Raw genomic sequence first — 21,527 nt, 5'->3', positions numbered from 1 at the left:
TTAAACAATACAAATTCGTTGCTATATTTTTTTTTATTTTCTTGGAGTATGAGTGGATAGCAAATAGAAAAACATGAAACATTTGTAATTTCAAAAGGAGGTGATATTGGGAGAAAAAAGATGATGTAAATAATCTTTGGAGCATTTATGCAGTGCTTCAATTAATACTTTCAGTAACAATCAAAATTATTCTTTTAGACTAACGTGACAAATAAATTCAGTTGTTATTTTGAAATGTACTCCACAATGGGATTACTATAAATTATGTGAGCAATTAGATGGCTAAAAACTGAGTCTACTATTGTCGGTAAAATAAATACAGTTGGTTCATAATTAACAGTCCAGACCTATATTCTATTTATTAATTTACTTATTTTATCTTATCTTCCTCCAAAAAATATTTAAAGTGGATTTAAAAAATCATACCAGATAGCAAAAATTAAAATTTAGAAGTTAAAAATAGTGACGAAAGGAAGGTATACATAGATTAATAGGACATAGATTAATTCGAACTCAAAGCTAAAATCAGTAATAATTTATCAAAGAGAAAACAGGAAATGTGACTTTTATCTGTGTCTAATACAGTTAATTGACTAATATCTGATATGGGCTATTCACATGGCATCTTCAGTTTGCACCTACTTGAAATTACTTTTGTTTTTTTCCTTTCAGCTTCATTGACGTATAATTGAAAATTAAAATTATATATATTTAAGGTGTGTAATAAGATATTTTGATGAACTTATATATTGTGAAATTATTACCTCAATAAATTTAGTTAATACATCTGGCACCCGTTTTAGTTCCCTTTGTTGTTGTACCTGAAGTATAGTTGTTTGGAAGAGCGAAAACACAGAGTAATAGGTGCTTTTATGTTGCTTAAAACTAAATAACAAAACATGAAGCAAAACTCTTTAAACATGTAGGTAGAAATGCGGCAAGGTTGCTGTTGTGTGGGTGCAAGGATCTTAAGTTGTTTTCTTGGCCTTTGATCTAAAACTGTTGTAATCCAAGATGGATGTCAGAAACTGAATAGCTAAATGAGCCAATTTGGTTCAAAGTTTTTCTATTATTAAACAACATTTCTTATCCCTCAACTAGTAAAAGAATTTTGTAAAATATGGATGTCATTACAAAATCGGACACAATTAGTGTTTGGGGACATTAAGACAATCTACAAAACGGACTACACAAAGGGCAAAAGAACAAATAGAAGGAGATAAAGAAGCACTTCACAAAATTACAAGTCACAATCTGCGTACTATGTAGCATTTGTATAACGGGAACAAGCAACACTTCCTGAATGCCGAAAGATTCGCTCCACTTTTCTTTTTTCCAGAAGCATGCTGGTATTACGCTTGATAAAGAGGCAATAGTTTTCCTTTTCCATTTCGAAAGAAGAGGAGGAGAAGCATAAAAGAGGACAATGAGGGAGAGAAAAAAAATAAAAGGATCTGGGGTATGTCAATCCACTCTAAGTTTGCTTTATTCATTTTCAAATGATTTTCTGGTTAGAATAATTTGCAACCTGACATAGTCTCTGTTGGGTAACTCTTGTAATCTAAACCACCTTTACTGACAATCTGCTGACTATATAAATATTTTTTTCATTATTAAAACATCTCATCTTCTGTATGACTCAGGATTTCCACACTTGAAGACTGCATCAATCTACAGAATGTCAGCACTGCAAGTCATGAATACTGTTGTAATCATCAAGTGGTTTGCCTGTCTTATTTTTGCTTTTAGATAAAGGCAATTTCTTATTTGCTTTGCAAAGACATATGACTCTTTCAAAATCACGTGAGCCTTTTGCTGCGGACAAGTATGCATTACTTAAGATCGCCCCAGATTTTCCAATCAGAATAACAGAAGTCATTCTCTCTTTATAAATTCATCTATTCAATTTCTTGTTTCCATGTATCTGCATTTCTACAATGTGAATCTTAAAAAGTCAATTCCTCTGTGGCCTGAAATGTATCAGATATCTAATGGATCCTTGTGGTTAAACTTCTTGGTGATGGAACATAAACAACTTTGCTTTAATTACCAGGCATTCATTTGTAAATCTCAAAATAGGCATACGTAAAGCACAAGAAAATGAGCAACTACAAACAAAAAACCCTACTAATAAGTTGCAAAAGAAAAGCAGGGCTACAATTTTTTTTTTTATTAAGACAACTGGTAATGGTAGATCGGGATAATTAAGAGTCAATAAGTACATTTAGTTTTTCCCAGCGAGGGCGGAGCCGGGAAAAATTGTTAACTCACGAATCTTACGTGGTCTACATTTATTTGGTATTTCCCATGATTTTTCTTGCCGGAATAAAATCCACTCTGCTACAGGTTCTGCTCCTATTCAGACTTTTCTGCTTCCTCACTTACCCAAATCAAACCTACTTGAAATTAATTCATAACATATCCTGAGATTTCCCCACTGGCTGTCTGAAACCACATCTGTTTACCTTCTTTACGGTAGCCATTTTCTTTAATTCTATTGTTCAGACCATGAGATTTTTCAGTAGAAAGGAAAAAAAATCATAAAAATGAGGTGAGCTAACATTTTCTTAGGGCCTTAATGATTATATTAGGAATGGTGCTAAGTACTTTATATGAAACATCATACTTCATGCTCTTAATCATGCTGAAATAATATCCATTTTACAAATGAGAAAATTTAAGTTAAGATAATTTATGCAATTATTAAGTGAGAGAAATAGGATTTTAAAAGAGGTGGTCTGATGTCAGAGTCAAGGGTCTTAAACATCATATATGTGTTCACCTTATGAGAATTATACTGGCTGTAGCCTAAGTCAAAATTATCACAAAATCAATTCAAGGAAAACTTAATAGATTTTTATACTTCTTTTTGCACTGCTTAGAAACACCCTGATGTAACAGAACTGATCCAGATTAACAAAATGGCCCTCAGTGATTTTTTAAAAATTCTCCATTTGTCACATTTTTCCTAAGATGACATAAATGATGACATAGTAGTCTGTTACACTTTTGATGAAGCCCACTTCAATGATGTGATAGGATGTGTCATATTTAACTGATGTGTCTCTCTACATGTATCTTTAATTTAACCACCACACCCCCTGCCAGACTTCTCCAGTGTGAACTTTAAAAACATAGAGTGGTCAGTTGGCTCTTGAGGTGGTTGTCAAAAATGAACTAAGAAACAAAGAGATCAATTGTATACTCCAGAGTTTGAGTTTGAAATTCAGTTAGGACAAAAGCCTGAAAGAAACTGAAGGTCCATAGACAGACCCATTTTTTTACTTCAATTACAACACCACTACTGCCTGACCACCAAAAGAAAAGAAAAAAAAAAAAAAAAAAAACTATTCAGAGCCAGGATGAGAGCAAAGGAAATATGAACATACAAAACAAAAACAAAAACAAAAACAAAACAAAATAAAAAAACCCACCACCACCACCACAACAAAAAGCAACAACAACAACAACAAAAAACCTTTGCATAGGGGCAAGTGAGAAGTCTTGGTCAAGGAAGAGGATGAGAACATGATTTTCCTTAAAAATTTGAAGATTCTAAACAGTCTTAGTCCATTTGGGCTGCTATACCAAAATACTACAAACTAGATAGCTTATAAACAACCAAATCTTATTTACCACAGTTCTGAAGGCTGGGAAATCTAAGGCCAAGGTGCCAGCAGATTTGGTGTTTGGTGAGAGCCTGTTTTCTGGTTCACAGAGAGTGCCTTTGGCTGTGTGATCACCTGAGATCTCTCTCAGATCTCCTTTATAAGGGCATTGATTTACACTCATGAAAGCTCTGCCCCCATGACCCGATCACCTCCCAAAGGCCCAGCCTTCTAATACCATTACCTGGGGGCTAGGATTTCAACGTATGAATCTGGGGGAGTTGTAGTTATTCAGATCATAGCACTGACTGTATATAACAAGGCATCATGACTCATTTTCTAACTGAGATTCAGGGAGGCAGCAGCTTCACAGATCTACCTCTTGTAAAATGCTATAGAAATAAGAAAATAGAAATGGTGACATGGTAGGTCTGAGTGTGAACAGCCTAGAGACTTCCTCCTCCTTAGTTTCCCTCAAGCCCTGTTTTTCTTTTTCTCCAAAAAGTCTTAAAGCTCGCCTACGCTCCCCACCAATGGTAAAGGAGACAGTTCAGTGAGAATTCTGGGGTCCTGTCAGTATTAGCTGTGATATGGGTATCCCACAGCAGAAGAAATAGCATGGGCCACCCCAGATGGGCGTCTTGGAGGGATCACAAACACTAGGAACTGAATTCAAACAGGCCAAGTTGAGCAGGCCATTATTAGAAAGCACATTAGAAAGAATATTGTATAGAGAATGGCTGGAGAAACAGATTAGAGGAGGAGGGTATATTGGAAACAGCAGTCCAGGATAAGAATGAAAAGACAGAACCAAAAAGCAGACAACAACTTATCAACTGGACAGTTTTTGTGATGTGAATAACTTTCTAGGAACAGAGGCAACCCCAAGGAAAAAATGAGGAAAGAATCTGAAAAGACATTTCAATTCAAATGGGATTTTGTTTTAAACTGAGAATAATGAAGCTGCCAGTGGATTGAACTAAGAATAAACATAATTGATGAGGGTAAGTCTTTGACCACTAGATAGAAATAATAAATAAACATTGGGTAACAAAAAAGTGACACTAATATACAGCTGAGTTTTAGGTACTGTTTGTTTTTCAGTCATAACCCACTAAATAAACATGTTCTACTTCTGAGAAAGCACAGTCATTTGACAACACCACTGATCGAATATGCTTTCAATTAATTTTATTGTGGGAGATAAAAGAGGTAACCATACAATGGGAAACATGCTGTTGATTGAAAAAAAGGAACATAAATAGGAACATAAAGCCTGAAAGTGTATGTAGAAACTTTGAAGATCTAAAAGTAAAGACAGCATTTATATGGGTAAATGTAAACTTTTCATTTCATACATATTAAAAGTCAAGAAGCCATGTGGATTAGAATGCTTACTATTAGGCTAAGAACCTGGTAACATTTCTATATTTAAAAAATAGATCTCCCTTTTCAATCATCCTTTAATAAAGATAAGAAATACTTATTACAAAGCTAAATATATACAACACTGTGTCAGATGCTACATCAAAATATCCAAACTTCGCCAGCAACTTGACAGCTAACACTGACACATTGATATATGATCACAAAAAGGTGCAAGAGACAGTCATACTATTTTCTATTGCTTTATGAAATTATCATTGTTAATGATCATAGAATTGCATTTGTTTGTCTGAGCCTTGGGGCAATCACTTTAAATACTAGCTAAGAATTTCTAAATAAGATCTATGTAGGGGTAGCACCTTAACGCTTGCAAGAGAAAAATGTAAGACAGAAGGCTACCCAATCTGAGAACTATGATTTCATTGCAGGTGAATATCAAGATTAACATATAGGTGCCACATTTTAAAACATTTTTAAAACTCTTGAAACATCATGGAATTCTTGCTTAAAAAATCAAGTTAAACAGTATTTAGAAAGTAAAAAGCCTACATAATGTCACCTATCATCAGACAATTTGCTAAGTGTACCCGATCTACATATACACACACATACCACTTGCCTATTTCCCCAGCAGTATTATCTTGGAAAATCATACTATGTCAGTATGTGTACCTCGACCCCATCCTTTTGGAAGGCTGCACAATATTTATTCTATAGTATACTATTACCCAGTTCTCTATAGATGTACATCATTTAGATACACACACACACACACACACAAAGAGGTTTACAAAGTTGCTGTTGTGTGAATATTTAGGAGTTAAATTTCTTACAAAAATACACATATGTATAATTGCTGAATCCAAGCATGTGAACATTGACATTTATGTATTTAATTGTGATGACTAAATGTGCTCAGGAACTTTGTACCCATATTTATATTTTTTGCTATGTATGATCAATATTATAGATTAAAAGCATCTAATTGTTTCAATGTGAGTTTCTTTCACTGTTAGTGAGGCTGGATATTGTGTGATTATGGCATTTATTCCTCTGTGTTTTAACTCTGGCCAAATGCTTATGCTTTTCAAAAAGTAATTTTCTCGTTGATTTTTAAATGTTTTTTGTATACTAGCATTTAGTATACTTTTAGGTATCCTAGCATTTTTTCCCATGTATTACAAATATTTTTGCCAGTTTGATGACTTCTCTCCATATTTAATATGCAAATTTTGAACAATAATTCTTTTTAAAGTAATCACAAATAAGATGTATTTTCTTAAACCAGACCAAAGGTTAAATTTATTATGATATTTCAAGTGCAATTATTCTCTTATAATTACAATTCTTGCACACCAAAATCATTACAAAAGATACCTAGTATGGCAGCATAATAATGTTCTGGCAGAGGGAGATTTTCCGTGTATAGAGGTATTTTCTCCAGGCACATTTAGAATGCACTTAAAATCTCCACATACTAGTATTGTCAGAAACAGCGAGGTTAAAAACTGTCTGAACTTGTCAAAATGTCTTTAAGCTCAGATTCAAAAGAGGGTAGAAATGTAAAACCCACTGAACCTGATGTTACTAGAAAACCATAATTCACTAAGGTATTTCAAGAAGCACAGCACCTGCTCACCTGAGGCAAACATGCAGGTGACAAAAGTTCAGCCACCCAGGTGTTTCTCCTTGCTGGTGTTTCCCAGACCCAGACAGCAAGCCACTTTATTCTGTTTGCTCTCTCAGTACCTACCTCCCTCCAAAACCACAAACTCTCCTGTGCACAGAATCTCTAGCCTTTGCCTTTAGTGACATCCACTTCCTCAGACATGTGCATATTAAAATGCACAGCTGGAGGGTAAATTGGCAAGTACTTAAAACATCAGGATATAAAGTTACAAATCTGAACCAGTTGTTTAAAATCTGACCTTGTGGATATATATATAAAATATAAATCATAGAGTTAGGTAGTTTTGTTTTTTTGTGTGTTTGTTTTTGGGTTTGTTGTTGTTTTTTATCATAGTGGCAATTTACCAGTCTCAAAATGTGAATGTCAATGTGGCCAATAACCTCTTGGGTGACTGGGGACTATATGGAACGATATGGAATTTAGACACCGCTTATGAATTCAGTGACTTCCATTTCAAAAGCAGATATAAAGAAACTTTGAAGCCAGAGACAAAGAATAAAGGGAAGCAGAAGGGAGTGCGGAAAATGAAATGGAATACTCTTTGTAATTTCTTCTACAGACTTTCTCCCAGAACTGGGGAGGAGCAAAATAAAAAAAAATAAAAAAAATAAAATAAATAAAAAGCTTGGATCACTTATTGTAACCAAAACCACAAGTTATAATACTCTCAAGAGATTCTAACTATCCAGACATCTGTTGGATAACAGATGTAGCCAAACATGCGTCTTTAAAGAGGTTTCTAGGTTATGCAGTGACAGCTTTACATTCCAGAAAACAGATAATCCAATCAGAGAAAGAGCTAATCTGGATCCATTTCTTACCCCAAAAGAAAAACATAATTAAGGACATAACACCAACATAGGAAACATGATACCTAGAAGTATGAATTGTAACGTTTACTATTCTAAAATTTTTAAAAGATGCTTAAAAACTGCTGAAATATACTTGCATTTTAATGTCTATTTGGTGTAAATGTACTTGATTTAATGCCAATCAATCTCTCTACAAATGCAAGATATATTGGAAAGCATTCCATTAGAATGAGATACGTTGCATCTATATCAATTTTTGAGTTGACATCAGAAAATATTCATCTCTCTCTCTCTCTCTTTTTTTTTTTTTCTTTGAGACAAAGTCTCACTCTGCCACCCAGGCTGGAGTGCAAGGCACGATCCTGGCTCGCTGCAACCTCTGCCTCCCAGGTTCAAACGATTCTCGTGCCTCAGCCTCCCCAGTAGCTGAGACTACAGGTGTGCACCACCATGCCTGGCTAATTTTTTGTATTTTTAGTAGAGACAGAATTTCACCATGTTGTCCAGACTGGTCTCAAACTCCTGACCTCAGGTGATCCACCCGCCTTAGCCTCCCAAAGTGTTGGGATCACAGGCGCGAGCCGCCGCGCCCAGCCTCATCTCACTTTTACATGGCATGAACAGAAGCTCACTCTCTGACATTTTCCAAAAGAGACTGTCCAATTCGAGCAAACATAAATACGGCTTCAATGATTATGAAGATGCTAAGCATCACCTAATAGTGCTCAAGTAAACCAGGCATGAAAGTAACACTACGAAACATACTTGTGTTAAAAAAAAATTACGAAGTTAAATCTCCAGCATATCAGACTGTATCACAAAAATAAAAAAAAATACCCAGCATATTTTGTTTCTCATCAGTCCTTTTTGCCAAGAAATTCAGAACATGTTGCCTGCAGACAACTGTTTGTGAAACCTTATATTATTGATAAAGAGAACAAGAAAAGGATAGTTAAGCAGCCTGAAAGGGAATAAACTGTATCTGTAAATTCCTCAGGCCATAGAGAATTTTTGTATATAATCTTTGCAGACTGTTGGAAAATGGATATAAAATTGTCTGGGAACAAGTTCTGAAACAGATTTCTTCATTTGATCTGTTCTTTTAGATGCACCCCTATATGAGAGATGAGAAACAGCAAAGCTGAAAGTAGTATTTGCTGATAAGAACCTGACCACTGAAACAGCCTTTTCAATGCTTTGTGTAATTCTCTACTGAGAGTCATATCAGGACAACCTGGGAGTTATGACTTCCCTCTATCGTGAGCACATCAGTTTCTTTTGGGAAGACAAGTTTTACTCTGAAAAGGTCTCCACCTCCCAACCACAGCTAGTTGATGACAATTCCTTTAAGAAAAGGGTCAAATGATGATGGCATTGCCTAATCTTGCTTGAAGTTTTTAAGAAAATACTTAAGCTAACAAGGGATGCTATCCAATTTACATAGTAATTTATATGGTAAAGGAGCTTTAAAACTCCTTCATAAAATTAATGCTAAGATAAAAAAACTGATTAGTTTAGATTTGCAACTTTTAAGGATTAGCATTTATTATTGGAGTTTTGTTGAGCCTAATTCATAGTCTAACTTCCTTTTTTGTACTTAAAATTTTCTTTTGTTTTATATGAGTGACAAGGATGAATATCTCAATACATAAGCATAAAGGGATAGGTTTTTTTTTTTTAGTACCCTCTCATTCCACGTGGCAGGATATTCTAGACAGAGAAAATGTTCAAATGTTTAAAAATGTCTTGAAGATGTTAATCCCTCAATATTTTTATCTTCTTTTCCATTGTCTGTCCAATCAATACAAAAGCACCCAGTTTTCGCTGTATGGCCAATATCAGCAAAACCACTATCAGGAAATTTAACTGTGACAAATATCACAGCTAATCTTCAAGAACAGGAAAGGATTAAGTCAGACACAGACAAAATAAAAATGACAGATGCATTCACAGCTTGCACCTCAATTTTTTAGGATGTCTCAAACCTCCAGCGTGAATTAATTTTTTGTCACAGTGAACCATATCTCAGATTCAGAATCATGACAGTTTTCATTCTGTGTCGTGTATCACCATCTAGAAAACACGAGCTCATTGGGTCCTCCCAGCTGTGTGAGGGGAGGAAGTGTCCTCTCCATTTTGCAGCTAAGGAAGAGGAGGAGCTGAGGGGTTATAGGTTTACGCAACATAATGCAGCTAATAAGTGGTGATATGTGTCCAGAATCTGTTTTTCAGTCCCGTTTTTCGCTACCTATATCTGGACAGACATTTCTGCATCTCTGCAAATATTAGAGATGCCTACATTGACCAGGATTTTTATGAGCCCCTAAGTGAATTTGGGAGGGGGGGGAATAAATTACTAATAAAATTAATGTATCTCTTTTCTCTTTTTCCCTGTCTGCCCTTCTTTCTCTTTCAATGCATACATATGGATATGTACATAAATAAATATGTATATATATTTGTCTTCTAAAGTCCTTCTCCTTTCTTCCTCAAACTCACATTACTGACCTCAATACCTGCTGCCCCAAAAGAAAGCACAATTTGACAAACTAGTCTTCTCTGCTTTCATTGAATGATATGTATGTGCACATATGATACAGACAAATATGCAAACTTTTTTGTTATTATTTTCCAAAATGGACATATATGTGCTTTTCCTGAGTTTTTCTTTTTCAGTTAGCAATACCATATGGAACACAGTTCACTCATAGATCCCACCTCTTGATGGTAATCGCTCAATTCCACTTTTTTTCTTACTGCAAACATTGTCACAATAAACATTTTGTACATGTGTCATATGCTGCGGCTTATATTTATGGGAGGTAGACTCATAGGAGTAAGAATGCTCAGCCAAAGTTTATGAATATTATTACTGTTACTACATTTTCCAGTCTACTTCTTTAAAAAACTAAAACTCTAATTTTCTACCAGCAATCTATGAGAAATAGCATTTTCTCTTAGCAAGACATCTTTTACAATGACTCAAATTTATGCCACATAACTATTTGTATTATTATGCAAACACATCCTAAAACATAACACTTTTAGAAAGCTCCTGCACCTGTTCTACCAAGCAGGAGAAGAATCTGAGGCAAATCCCCATAGTTTAGGCATTGCGACATTATGGCACCATTTTATGGAGGAAAGCCCACAGCAGCCCATGGGCATGATAGCTACATGGCTCTCAGAGGGCAGGGGAATTTCATTATGGTCCTACAGCATCCAGCTTTGAATGCTTGAAACTGACGGCAATGTTCTGGAATGCATTTCTCCCCTCTTATTCATCATCCAGTTACTTTTCATGCAGATCTCACTGGCTGGGATCTCCTGGCATTTTGCATGCATCTCAAAGATGGTTTCCATTACCCTTCTGGTCATGAAATTGTCATTCTGGACACGTGCCCTACACAACTAACACCAATCAAGAGTTTGTAAATATTTTAACATAACTCTGATGTTTTTTTCCTCAGTAACAGGCTTATGACATATGCCAGAGAAAAAGAAAAAGTTTTGTAGAAAGTGTGAAGCAATTGGGTGTTGATTAGAAAAATTTTTATTGTTGCCAAATCATCATAAACTCGACAATGACAACAAAGTCCAGAAAAAGTATTTCCATTATTCATAAACATTCTGCCTGGTGTTTTTAAAAATAATCTGCACCTATTGCTTTATGATGTTTAACTTTCCTAGCTGAGATAATGCCCTCAGGGTAGGTATACAAAATTCTGTAAATCTTTTTTGAACCATAATAATGAGATGGAAGAACATCATATAGTCCTAGGCTGGCTTCCAGAGAGAAATGTCATTTTATCTGTCTACATACTGAGATCAAATGATTATAAGTAAACTTTTATGCCTATTATATTTTTAATGCCATTTTTAAACATCTTCATAATTTCCTAATCATGTATACAAATTATTAATATTGTCAAGAAAGGCCTCAATGAATCCCTAATGCCATAATCCTCAGGATTCAGATGGCTAATGTATGCTCCCTGAGAAGTGAAGTAGAAAGGAGGGAAACTATTTTTAGTTGAACATCTACAATATATGATATTTTGATGCCCTCTAATCTTTAGGGTGAAAAATATCACAGTGCTTTAATATTTTAACATAAATCAAACTATTCTGTTTATTATTATTGCGGCTCTCTAATGATTCATCTCCAAATTTATTGCATCCTGCTTTCATTGTGAAGCCTGGAATTGGAGCATTATAATATTTAGTAAACATTCAAGGGTCTTGAGTTGTAAATCTACGTTTCCTGTAATCCTTTTTGTAAATGTAAATGTTTAGAAAGAGAAATTATTTCTAAGATGTTACTGGGTATAAAATTCCATAATTTTAATAACATTAGTACCCCAATGAAGTTAACTCATCAGTAACTTTTAAAGAGTGTTATTTAGCAAGGTTATTTGTCGAACTTTCATGCAACTAGTGATTTTTACTCAGCTGGATTAGCACCAGACCACCTAAAAGAAATCATGGGTCTTGAGATGTGAGTAAGTTTTGGCAAATTTATGGGTGGAATGGAAAAGTAGGAAGTAAATAGATCTCTCTTTCGTGGAGAGAAACTGCCTCTCCATTTGCTTCTCTAGTATATTTGCTATTCTCACCCTGTTTTTTGTATTTCCTGTACCTAACAAAACCAAGATGTTTATGTTTTTAACTAATAGACTTCATTATAAAGCATCATTGTAGTGCCAGCCACCATAATCTTAAACACTAAAGCAGTTTAATTAGTCTGTTCCAAAGTGAATACTATATAACAATTTCGAGCAATGATGATTACAACTTAAATCCTTTAAAATATAATTTTTGTCACTTGTGAATAATGTCCCTTTCACAGAATATTCAGATTAAATCGGAATGTTGTTTTTAAATATAGCTTACTGACCTTAAACCATAAATAATTTGGAATACCATTTAATAATACCATTTAATATGATTCTGCTTTTATGATATCATCAGGCACAAGCTGTCCACATAGAGAAAAGGGTAGATTAGGACATTTATCTACTCCTGACTTCCCCTGTAGTACCCAGTCCTCCCTATTTCATATCAAAATGGAGAACCTCAAACAATTTTTTTTCCAGTTTTCTTAACAGATGAACTTCATTCACAGGTTAGAGAGTAAAGCTTATTGCTATGAAAATCTCTTCAGAGAGAATACTAGAAACAACTTTCTGTACTTATGACAAACTTCTCAGTCTGTGCTTTGCAAGTAATTTGTGGACCAGTAGCTATTGTAGTGTTGTTTCCTCTGTCTGGCAAAAAAACATTGTCCCAGTCTGTGACACACAGTCTTGATTTCACTTGATAGCTAAAGATATCTTGCTAAGTGAGAGATGAACAAGATAGTGTTTAATATCTGGATATAATCACATTTGGGGCCAGCTCATATAATGAGTCACTGAGAGAATCCACTATTAGGTGGCTACTTACACAAATTAATGGCTAGTAATTAGGATGTGTTTTTTTGAGAAACAAAAGGTACATCAGCATATGTTTACTCCCTCTAAGTTCTAGATTTCATGGACCTGAGAAATAATAGGTTATGAAAAAGTAATTGTTATATATATATATGTATATATATATATATATGAATATGATGTTGTTTTGTTTGTTTAATATTAGGTTACCTAAATGTATCCTAGCAAAAAGTATATGAATACCTCAATTCTAAGTTGTTTATGTATACTGTATATTGCATTATTGTGACATTCCTCAAAGTAAAAATAGATATTTATAACAAAATTGTAGCTAAAATAACATGAGGGATCCCAAGAAAAATAAATCTGTAGATCTACAGATGAATACAATCTCATGCCATGAGCAGCTTGTGTTTATAAAAAAGTCACACCACAAAGCATGACTACTTTTGTTTTGGGTACATTTAAATAAAGTGGATGAAGTGGAAATTGTGAAAGTCAAGTTTAAATTTCAGTAAAAAGCCCTTATTTTTTTTTTTTTTTTTTTTTTTGAGACGGAGTCTTGCTCTGTCACCCAGGCTGGAGTGCAGTGGCCGCATCTCAGCTCACTGCAAGCTCCTCCTCCCGGGTTCACGCCATTCTCCTGCCTCAGCCTCCCGAGTAGCTGGGACTACAGGCACCCGCCACTTCGCCCGGCTAGTTTTTTGTATTTTTTAGTAGAGACGGGGTTTCACCGTATTAGCCAGGATGGTCTCGATCTCCTGACCTCATGATCCGCCTGTCTCGGCCTCCCAAAGTGCTGGGATTACAGGCTTGAGCCACCGCGCCCGGCCAAAAAAGCCCTTATTAGCAAATCTTCACTTGAAAAATTAATTTAAACTTGGCTGAAATGTACAAGGTTGTATGTCTTACATTAGGTAAATTATTGGCAATAACAGGAAGTAAGAATGACAACATTTCAGTAGAATGCATGGAATGATTGTGACCACTGAAAGAGGACTACTATGTCAGAATTTACTTAATGTCATCACTAAAAAATCTGAGGATGATAAGAGGAGACATATTCTGGCATTCACACGTGAATGCCTGGTAATATGTTGTACATGATCACAAATATTTCCACATTTAACCCTCCCCCTCCTTACACACAAAGGGGCCCAGTGTAATACTCTGAGATCGCTGCAATCAGTCCTCCACATCCTGTGACCCTTCCTTATTCACTGTACGATTCTAGGTGTTATCTCGGCCCCACCTACCCTTGTTAACCTAGGTTACACGCAGCTTAAAGTAAGGTGAAAGTCATTCAAAAAGCTGAAAACCATAGCTTCTATTATGGGGAAGAAACAAAGTTAAATGAGAAGTTAATAAGTATACCCCAAAAAATGTGTTCATAATAAAAGCAGAGTGGAGTGGAAAAATCTCCTGCTAAACACAATTTAAAATGCTTTTTTACTGAGGAATATACAAAACATTTTATATGCTATAGGGAACTGTGATCTCTAAGAGGTATATGTGGGCAATGTAAATAAATTCAGTTGATAATAGATCTTTTGTTTTCTCAATTAAGCCCGTATTATCACATTCTGAGTATTTTTCCTATGGAAACCATGGAACTCAGTTTAAAGATTGATAAAGGAAAGGGAAAAAAGCCAAATGTGAGATCTGTGATAACACCCGTAAAGACGGGCATTTTTCACGTGGCGTGGAGGGCAAATACAAATGACATATGATCATACCATACCGATCATTCCAAGGTACCTGTATGTAATACCTGTTCAACAGAGGGAGCAAAAAATAAGAGTGAGCTAGCATGACAGCAAAGCAACACCAAGACAAAGGTTAGAGAAATAAGGAGCCCTGGGTGTGAAACATGGGGTGGCATACACTTGCACAGCCCTGACAGTATGGATCCCTTTAAATTTTGTTCCAGAGGCACGTCACTCCCCTCACCACCACTCAGCCCGTCAGAAAAACTGGACCACCTTACTTCTTTCCTATGGCAGCTTTGCCTACCAAACCTCAAACCCTATTATAATATATTGTAATGAATCTTAAAAATTTAAATACTTAAAAAAAATTAAGAATTAAAAATTTAAAGGTAAATATTTTAAAAATCACAGATATATGCTCTTTGAAAAAAAATACAGAAAATATATAAAATACAGAAATATATAAAATAAAAAGTGAGGTTCTCTCAACCCCACAGTTATACTCCTAGATATGTTTCCAAGAGAACTAAACACACATTTACATAAACATTTGTACATGAGGGCCGGATGCGGTGGCTCACACCTGTAATCCCAGCACTTTGGGAGTCCGACGCAGGCAGATCACGAGGTCAGGAGTTTGAGACCAGCCTGGCCAACATAGTGAAACCCCATCTCTATCTACTAAAAATGCAAAATATTAGCCGGGCGTGGTGGCAGACACCTGTAATTCTAGCGACTCAGGAAGCTGAGGCAGGACAATCGGTTGAACTTGGGAGGCAGAGGTTGCAGAGAGCCGAGATCTTGCCACTACACTCCAGCCTGGGCGATAAGACTGAAACTCCGTCACAAAACGAAACAAAACAAAACAAAACAAAATCTTGCACATGAGTGTTCATCACAGTATTATTCCTATTAGCCAAAAAGTAGAAACAAATCTAATGTCCATATTCATTTGTTTATGCATCAAATGCATAAGCAAAATGTGGTATTATCTACACAGTGAAATCGCACCCAGCTCCAAAAAAGAATGACTTTATGATAGATGCTACAATACACATGAAACTTGAAAACGTGTATACTAAGTGAAAAAAGACACAAAAAGCCACATATCATACAATTCCATTTGTATGAAACTTCCAAAATAAAAAATTCCACAGAAGTAGAAAGCAGACTAATATTTGCCAGGCATAGGGGATAGGGAAAATTGGGAGAGATTCCTAAGAGGAATAGGAGTTCTTGTTGAGGTGATGGAATGTTCTGTAATTAGAAGGTTGCACAATATTGTGAATATAAGACCCATCAGTTATACTTACGAAAATGGTGAAGCATATGCTATTGTGAAATATATCTAAATAATAAATTTTTAGAAGTTAAAAAAAGTGAAAGTCTGTCCATCTTCTCTTACATAGCTATAATTTACAGAGTACTTGTTATATGCCCGGTATATTTGTAAATGCTTTACTGAATGAACTAATTTAATCTCAAAACAATCCTATTAGGCATCGTTTACCTATAAAGAAGTTGAAGTAGAAGGAGGGCAAAGTCATTGGTCCAAAGTCTGCTTCTTTTGTAAGTGGCAAAGCTGGGCTTACAAAATCAGGCAGTCTGGCTTCAAAGCTCATGCTATCCACTAACTTACCATGAGTAACTACCATTAAAAGTTGGTATATACACTTCAGGATAACTTTCACTGAGGAAGTGCATGCGCCCAGATGCATGAGTGTGTGTAGAAGATAACAGTTATACACAGGGATGATAGATACTGAGGGTCGGCAACTACCCACAGGCCAAATTCGGCATCACCTGTTTATGTACACCCATGAGTTAAGAATGCAAGAGTGAATTTTTCAGTGGTTGGAAGAAAAGAAGGAAAAAAGCAGAGTAGCATTTGATGACACATGAGAAATATATAAAACTCAAATTTCAGTGTGAATCAATAAAGTTTTATTGGAACACAACCTTCTTCATACCAATTTTGTCTACAGCTGTTTCTGCACCACATGAGCAGAGTAGAATTAGGCAGTGGTAACAAGAGACCTGTATGGCACCACAAAGCATAAAATATTTTGATCTGTTTCTTTACAGAAAAATTTTGCTAACCCCTGGATGATGCCATACATGATACTATAAAACTTTAGTTTGTCACTACACATTATATTATGTTCAACCTTCTAGATTTCAAGGTTTCCTTAATTTCTTTAAGTAGATACAATGAAAAAAAGCACCTAAAATTATTAAACTATTTGCAATGAATTGAATGTTTATGACTCCCCTCCAAATACATTCAGATGTTGAAATCCTAACCCCCAAGGTGATGGTATAAGAAAGGGAGCCTTAGAAGGTAATTAGGTTATGAGGGTGGAGCCCTAGTGAATGGCATTATTGCCCTTATAGAAGAGATCTTCAAGGTTACTTTGCCCGTTTCATCATATGAGGTTACAATGAAAAGATGGGCACCTAGAAAACAGGCCCTTACCAGACATCAAATCTTTTAGGACCATGATCTTGGATTTCGCAGCCTCCAAAACTATGACAGTAAATTTCTGTTGTTTACAAGCTACCCAGTGTATGGTATTTTATTATAACAGCTTGAAAGCACTAAGACATCATTTCTCTACTAATGAAAATTTCATGTTTTTAGGCTGGGCCCAGTGGCTCATACCTTAATCTCAGCACTTTGGGAGGCCACGGTGGGTGGATCACGAGGTCAGGAGTTCGAGACCAGCCTGGCCAACACAATGAAACCCCATCTCTACTAAAAATACAAAAATTAGCTGGGCAGGGTGGCATGCACCTGTAGTCCCAGCTACTCAGGAGGCTCAGACAGGAAAATTGCTTGAATCTAGGAAGTGGAGGTTGTGGTGAGCTGAGATCGCAGCACTGCACTCCAGCCTGGGCAACAGACAGAGCGAGACTCTGTCTCAAAAAAAAAAAAAAAAAAAAAAAAAAGAAAGAAAGAAAGAAAAAGAAAATTTCATGTTTTTAGCAAGTTCCACTAAAAATAATTGGATTAATGTATTTATTTTCTAATGGATGTGAAATTGACCTATATTTTAATGGTCCAGGTCACCGGGACTTTGAGAAGTTTTATGACTATATGAAGGTTCTTCTCTTGGCTGCTTCGTAGTCACCCAATTATTGATGCTGAATTTTCAGCTGAGTCGCTGTTTCAGGCTGTGTGGTCAGGTCAATGTGGCAGAGGTTATATAGAGGGACCCAAGTTTCACTGTTCTCAACTGCTCTACTACCCCTTCCTAGCTTGGTCCTATTATGCAGAAACTTCTGTTCATTTAAAAGTAGTTGGAAAAGTGGTAGAGTGGCTACTACCCTTTTGCTGTCCCTCTTTAGAGGATAGTGTGGTGTACAACCAGATCCCCATCCCTTTAGGACCGAAGCATTTATTCTCCTGTTGCTGGCAATTTCTGACTCTCAGTTGCTTCTCTCTTTGGGAATTGCCTTCAGCTGAACAAACCCACCTCGCCTAATATCATGTCCCCTTCCCAGAAGCAGATCACAACTTCTAACTGGTCAATTCAGGAATGTAAAAGCCCAACCCCCTTGGCCCGAGGCAGAACAGTTATGAAGAACCATCTCACTCTGGAGCGCCTTGTAGAATCCAGGCCTCTATTAACTTCATCGGTGAGACTTCTTCTGCCCAAATCTCTTATCCTCCAAAGATGTTGCCCTGAGAACATTACCCCATAAATTGTCTACAAGCAAATCTGAGTCTCAGAATCTGTTTCCTAGAAAAATTGACCTGCAACAACCCTCTCTAACTCCTCTCAAAGAAAGAGAGATGTAATATTTGTTATTATATCTGAGTTTAGCAGAATAAAATGACCACGTATGGCTCAGCCCCTTCCACTCTCTCTTTTTCAGGCCAGCCTCGATGCATGTTGGTGCACTGCTCTGCTTGTGCCTTTTGTAGGGAAACTGTACAAGAGTTAGGATTCAGGTTACGTTTTTCACAGAAAAATCTGATCAATCATCAATCTCTTCATAGTAATGGAGCTCTAAGCTGTATAACAAGGAAGGTGTCCATAGGAATCTTCTCTGAAGTCGAGATTTTCCCCAGAACTGCATGTACCAGAATCTAAATATAGCTGAAGGCAGCAGGAGGTCTAATTGTGGCATTAAGTCTAATCTAGAATCTTCAATTCTGCCTGATCAATGATTATGCTAATAATTTTATCTTTATTTTCATGATTCCTTTGTTTTCTCAATTGGGTCAAAATTTATGAAATGAATCTTGATTGTCATCCCAAACCCACACTGACAAAGAGCAGCACGCCACGCATGCAATAGGAAAACCTTCATCTTTCACTCTTAACCATTTTAATAGTCGAATTCACCTAATTTTACCTGATTTACTTATACAAGGTGATGGTATCCCAGTAATCCCTTAGAGAGGGACACGTCTTAGTTCAAACTTCAGCTTGGACACATAACAATGCAACTTAAGCTAGTAGTTTTCTGAGCCTCAGGTTTCTTATTCATAAATGAAACTAACAAGAACTATCTCAGATTTAGTTTAAGAATTTAAAGTAATTGTGTGTGTGTGTGTGTATGTGTGTGAGCATTTATATATAAAGTACCCCAGGTAATGCCTCATATTGTGAGTAATAAATGCTCATTCATAGCTCTGTAAGTATGAAGAATTATCATAAATTATATCCAACTGGGTCCTCTCAAGAATTTCCAGGGGAAAAAACCCTCTTGTCTACTTCCAAAAGGTGTGAGAATGGCATTTCATCTTGATGAGATTATTTCAAGCTGAAATTCTGTAACAAGTCAGTGAATCAAGCTCACACTGAAGTGAACAAGTACAAAGCAGGCCATCAAAATGAAAGAGCAATAATCACATCCATTTCCCCCTTATTGGTAGAATTCATAGAGGGAAGAACATGCCCTTTACCTGAGAAGAGCATTGTTACTGTTGCCACATAGGTACCACATAAGACAGAGAAGAGCCTCCTGAGACCGGCTGTCCATGAAGGCTGCTGCCAAATTGGGAACTCTAATAAGATCTGGCCTCAGGCGTCACATGACTCCCAAGTTCTCTTTATTCTGTCAGTATGTGGCAAAGAAAGAAGGGAAGTCGGCGCTGGCTGTCCCATCCCACCCTCTCCTGCAGAGGGAGTACCCAGTCCCCTGATACTTTGTTTAGAAAAGCAGCTTGAACCCAGTCTCAATAGGAAGCTGAAATGGGTTAGATGGGGCAATGATCAACAATGGAAAGCTCAGTGGAGAAAAGTTAACCAAAATAAGAGTGTTCCACTCACGTCACAGGAGAGGTAAAATAAAGCTGAGCATTTATGACTCTGGGGAATTATTTGTTGTGAACCAGCACATGACTAAGGGTTCTCCATACTACACAAAAGCTGAGGAAGGAAAGAATTTCTTTAAGCTTTTGGAAAGAGAGTTCCAGTGTGCCGCAAAATGTTCTAGCGAAAGAATCTGGGACCCACCACTTTGGACTCTAGGGATGCAATGATCAATTTGTCGTTTTGGGCTCTGATGCCTGTGATTTCATGAGCTCAGAACTATGAATACTATTAATATAACTAGTCTGGTTCAAAAACCAAGCTCAGACAGTTAACACGTAACCTTCAGAACTAGTGAATTCCAGAGAGGAGATGAATGCTCTGTGAAGAAATCATTTCCTTACTATTTGTTTCTAAATCTGTTGAATATAAATTTTATAGTAGTCTTTTAAGTCTTGTATTATTTAAATCAGACAGGAAGAGAGGAGAGGAACAAAGGAGGAGGAATAAGAAAGAGAAAAGAAGGAAAGGCAAAGGAGGGTAAAATCAGGGAAAGGAGGGCAGGGGAGGGGAGGGGAGGAAGAAAATGAAGAAAACATCATTCTTTTAAAATATGTTCCCTAATTCTTGTTCAAAAGGCTACACTATAGACTATATTTCAGAAAGCAGTTTTTATAAGTCATACATGAGGCCTAACAAAAAAAAGGAAAGAAAGAAAAATTACTCAAGTATACTATTTCTGAATTCTATTAGGCCTGACACATGGTGTAATGTACAGAGACATGGGAGATTTAAATAATGGGCTCAGTTCTTTGTAAACAGAAGTTACCAGGAAGTCCATTTCAAAGGGACAGACTACTAGCCTAAGAGATGAGAGAAGAGCTCTGAGACCTTTCTCAGGCTGTATTGCATGAGCTAGTCATACCAGTTTCTGCAGGAATGCAGAAATTATTGCAAAATGGCTAGGTTCCATAAACATGTTGGTAAAGTTTAACTTTACAGATAAGAAAAAATAATTTCAAAACAAATTTCCACCTTTCCTTAAATTAACTTTATCTTGTTAGAGAAAGAAAGAAATCCAGCAGCTTACCTGTATCAAATCCCACACTTGGCACTATGTCTACTGTCCCATGAAAGGCTCCAGCCCATGCTGAGGTAGCAGAGGTGACTGTAGTCGGTTCTGTCTTTGTGATGTCACACTGGGGAGCAGGAATCCTGGCCGCATGCACTGAAGGCATCAGCAGAGGCCCATAGGATGGATCCAGGGCAGAACCGGCAGGAGGGTGGTGATGGTGGTGATGATGGTGGCGGTGGCGCATGTGGGCATGAGGGTGGTGGTGCCGCATGTACACGTCATGCATATGGCTGTAGGATGGGCTCACCTGAGATGTCAAAGGATAAGGCCAGGACTCAGACACAGCAGGGGGAGGGGCTGGGCCAGTCTGATGCAGGCTGTGTCCTGGCCAAGGACTGGGATCAGCTGCAGAAAAGGTGCCAGGGGGTCCAGTGACCTGGAAGTCAGGATGAACTGCCCCCAGACAAGGTGCAGGTGGGGGCTGGTAAGAGCTGGTCCAAAAGGAAGTTGGGAAACTATTCCGTTGGCTTGAGAGAGCTGAGCTGTCTGAG

General features: G+C 36.7%; 1 protein-coding gene across 3 annotated transcripts in view; it reads right to left on the bottom strand.

The window, feature by feature from the left end:
* VGLL3 (vestigial like family member 3) overlaps window positions 1-21,527 on the bottom strand; it is a 52,948-nt gene that overhangs the window by 9,276 nt on the left and 22,145 nt on the right. For all 3 annotated transcript variants that reach the window (XM_050782113.1, XM_050782114.1, XM_050782115.1), the window contains exon 3: window positions 20,992-21,522. In XM_050782113.1, coding sequence (XP_050638070.1) covers window positions 20,992-21,522 — 531 coding nt within the window. The remainder of the gene's footprint in view (window positions 1-20,991; window positions 21,523-21,527) is intronic.

This window comes from Macaca thibetana, chromosome 2 (assembly GCF_024542745.1).
Source record: "Macaca thibetana thibetana isolate TM-01 chromosome 2, ASM2454274v1, whole genome shotgun sequence".
Lineage (NCBI taxonomy): Eukaryota > Metazoa > Chordata > Mammalia > Primates > Cercopithecidae > Macaca > Macaca thibetana.
This window is presented reverse-complemented; position numbering and strand designations above follow the sequence as displayed.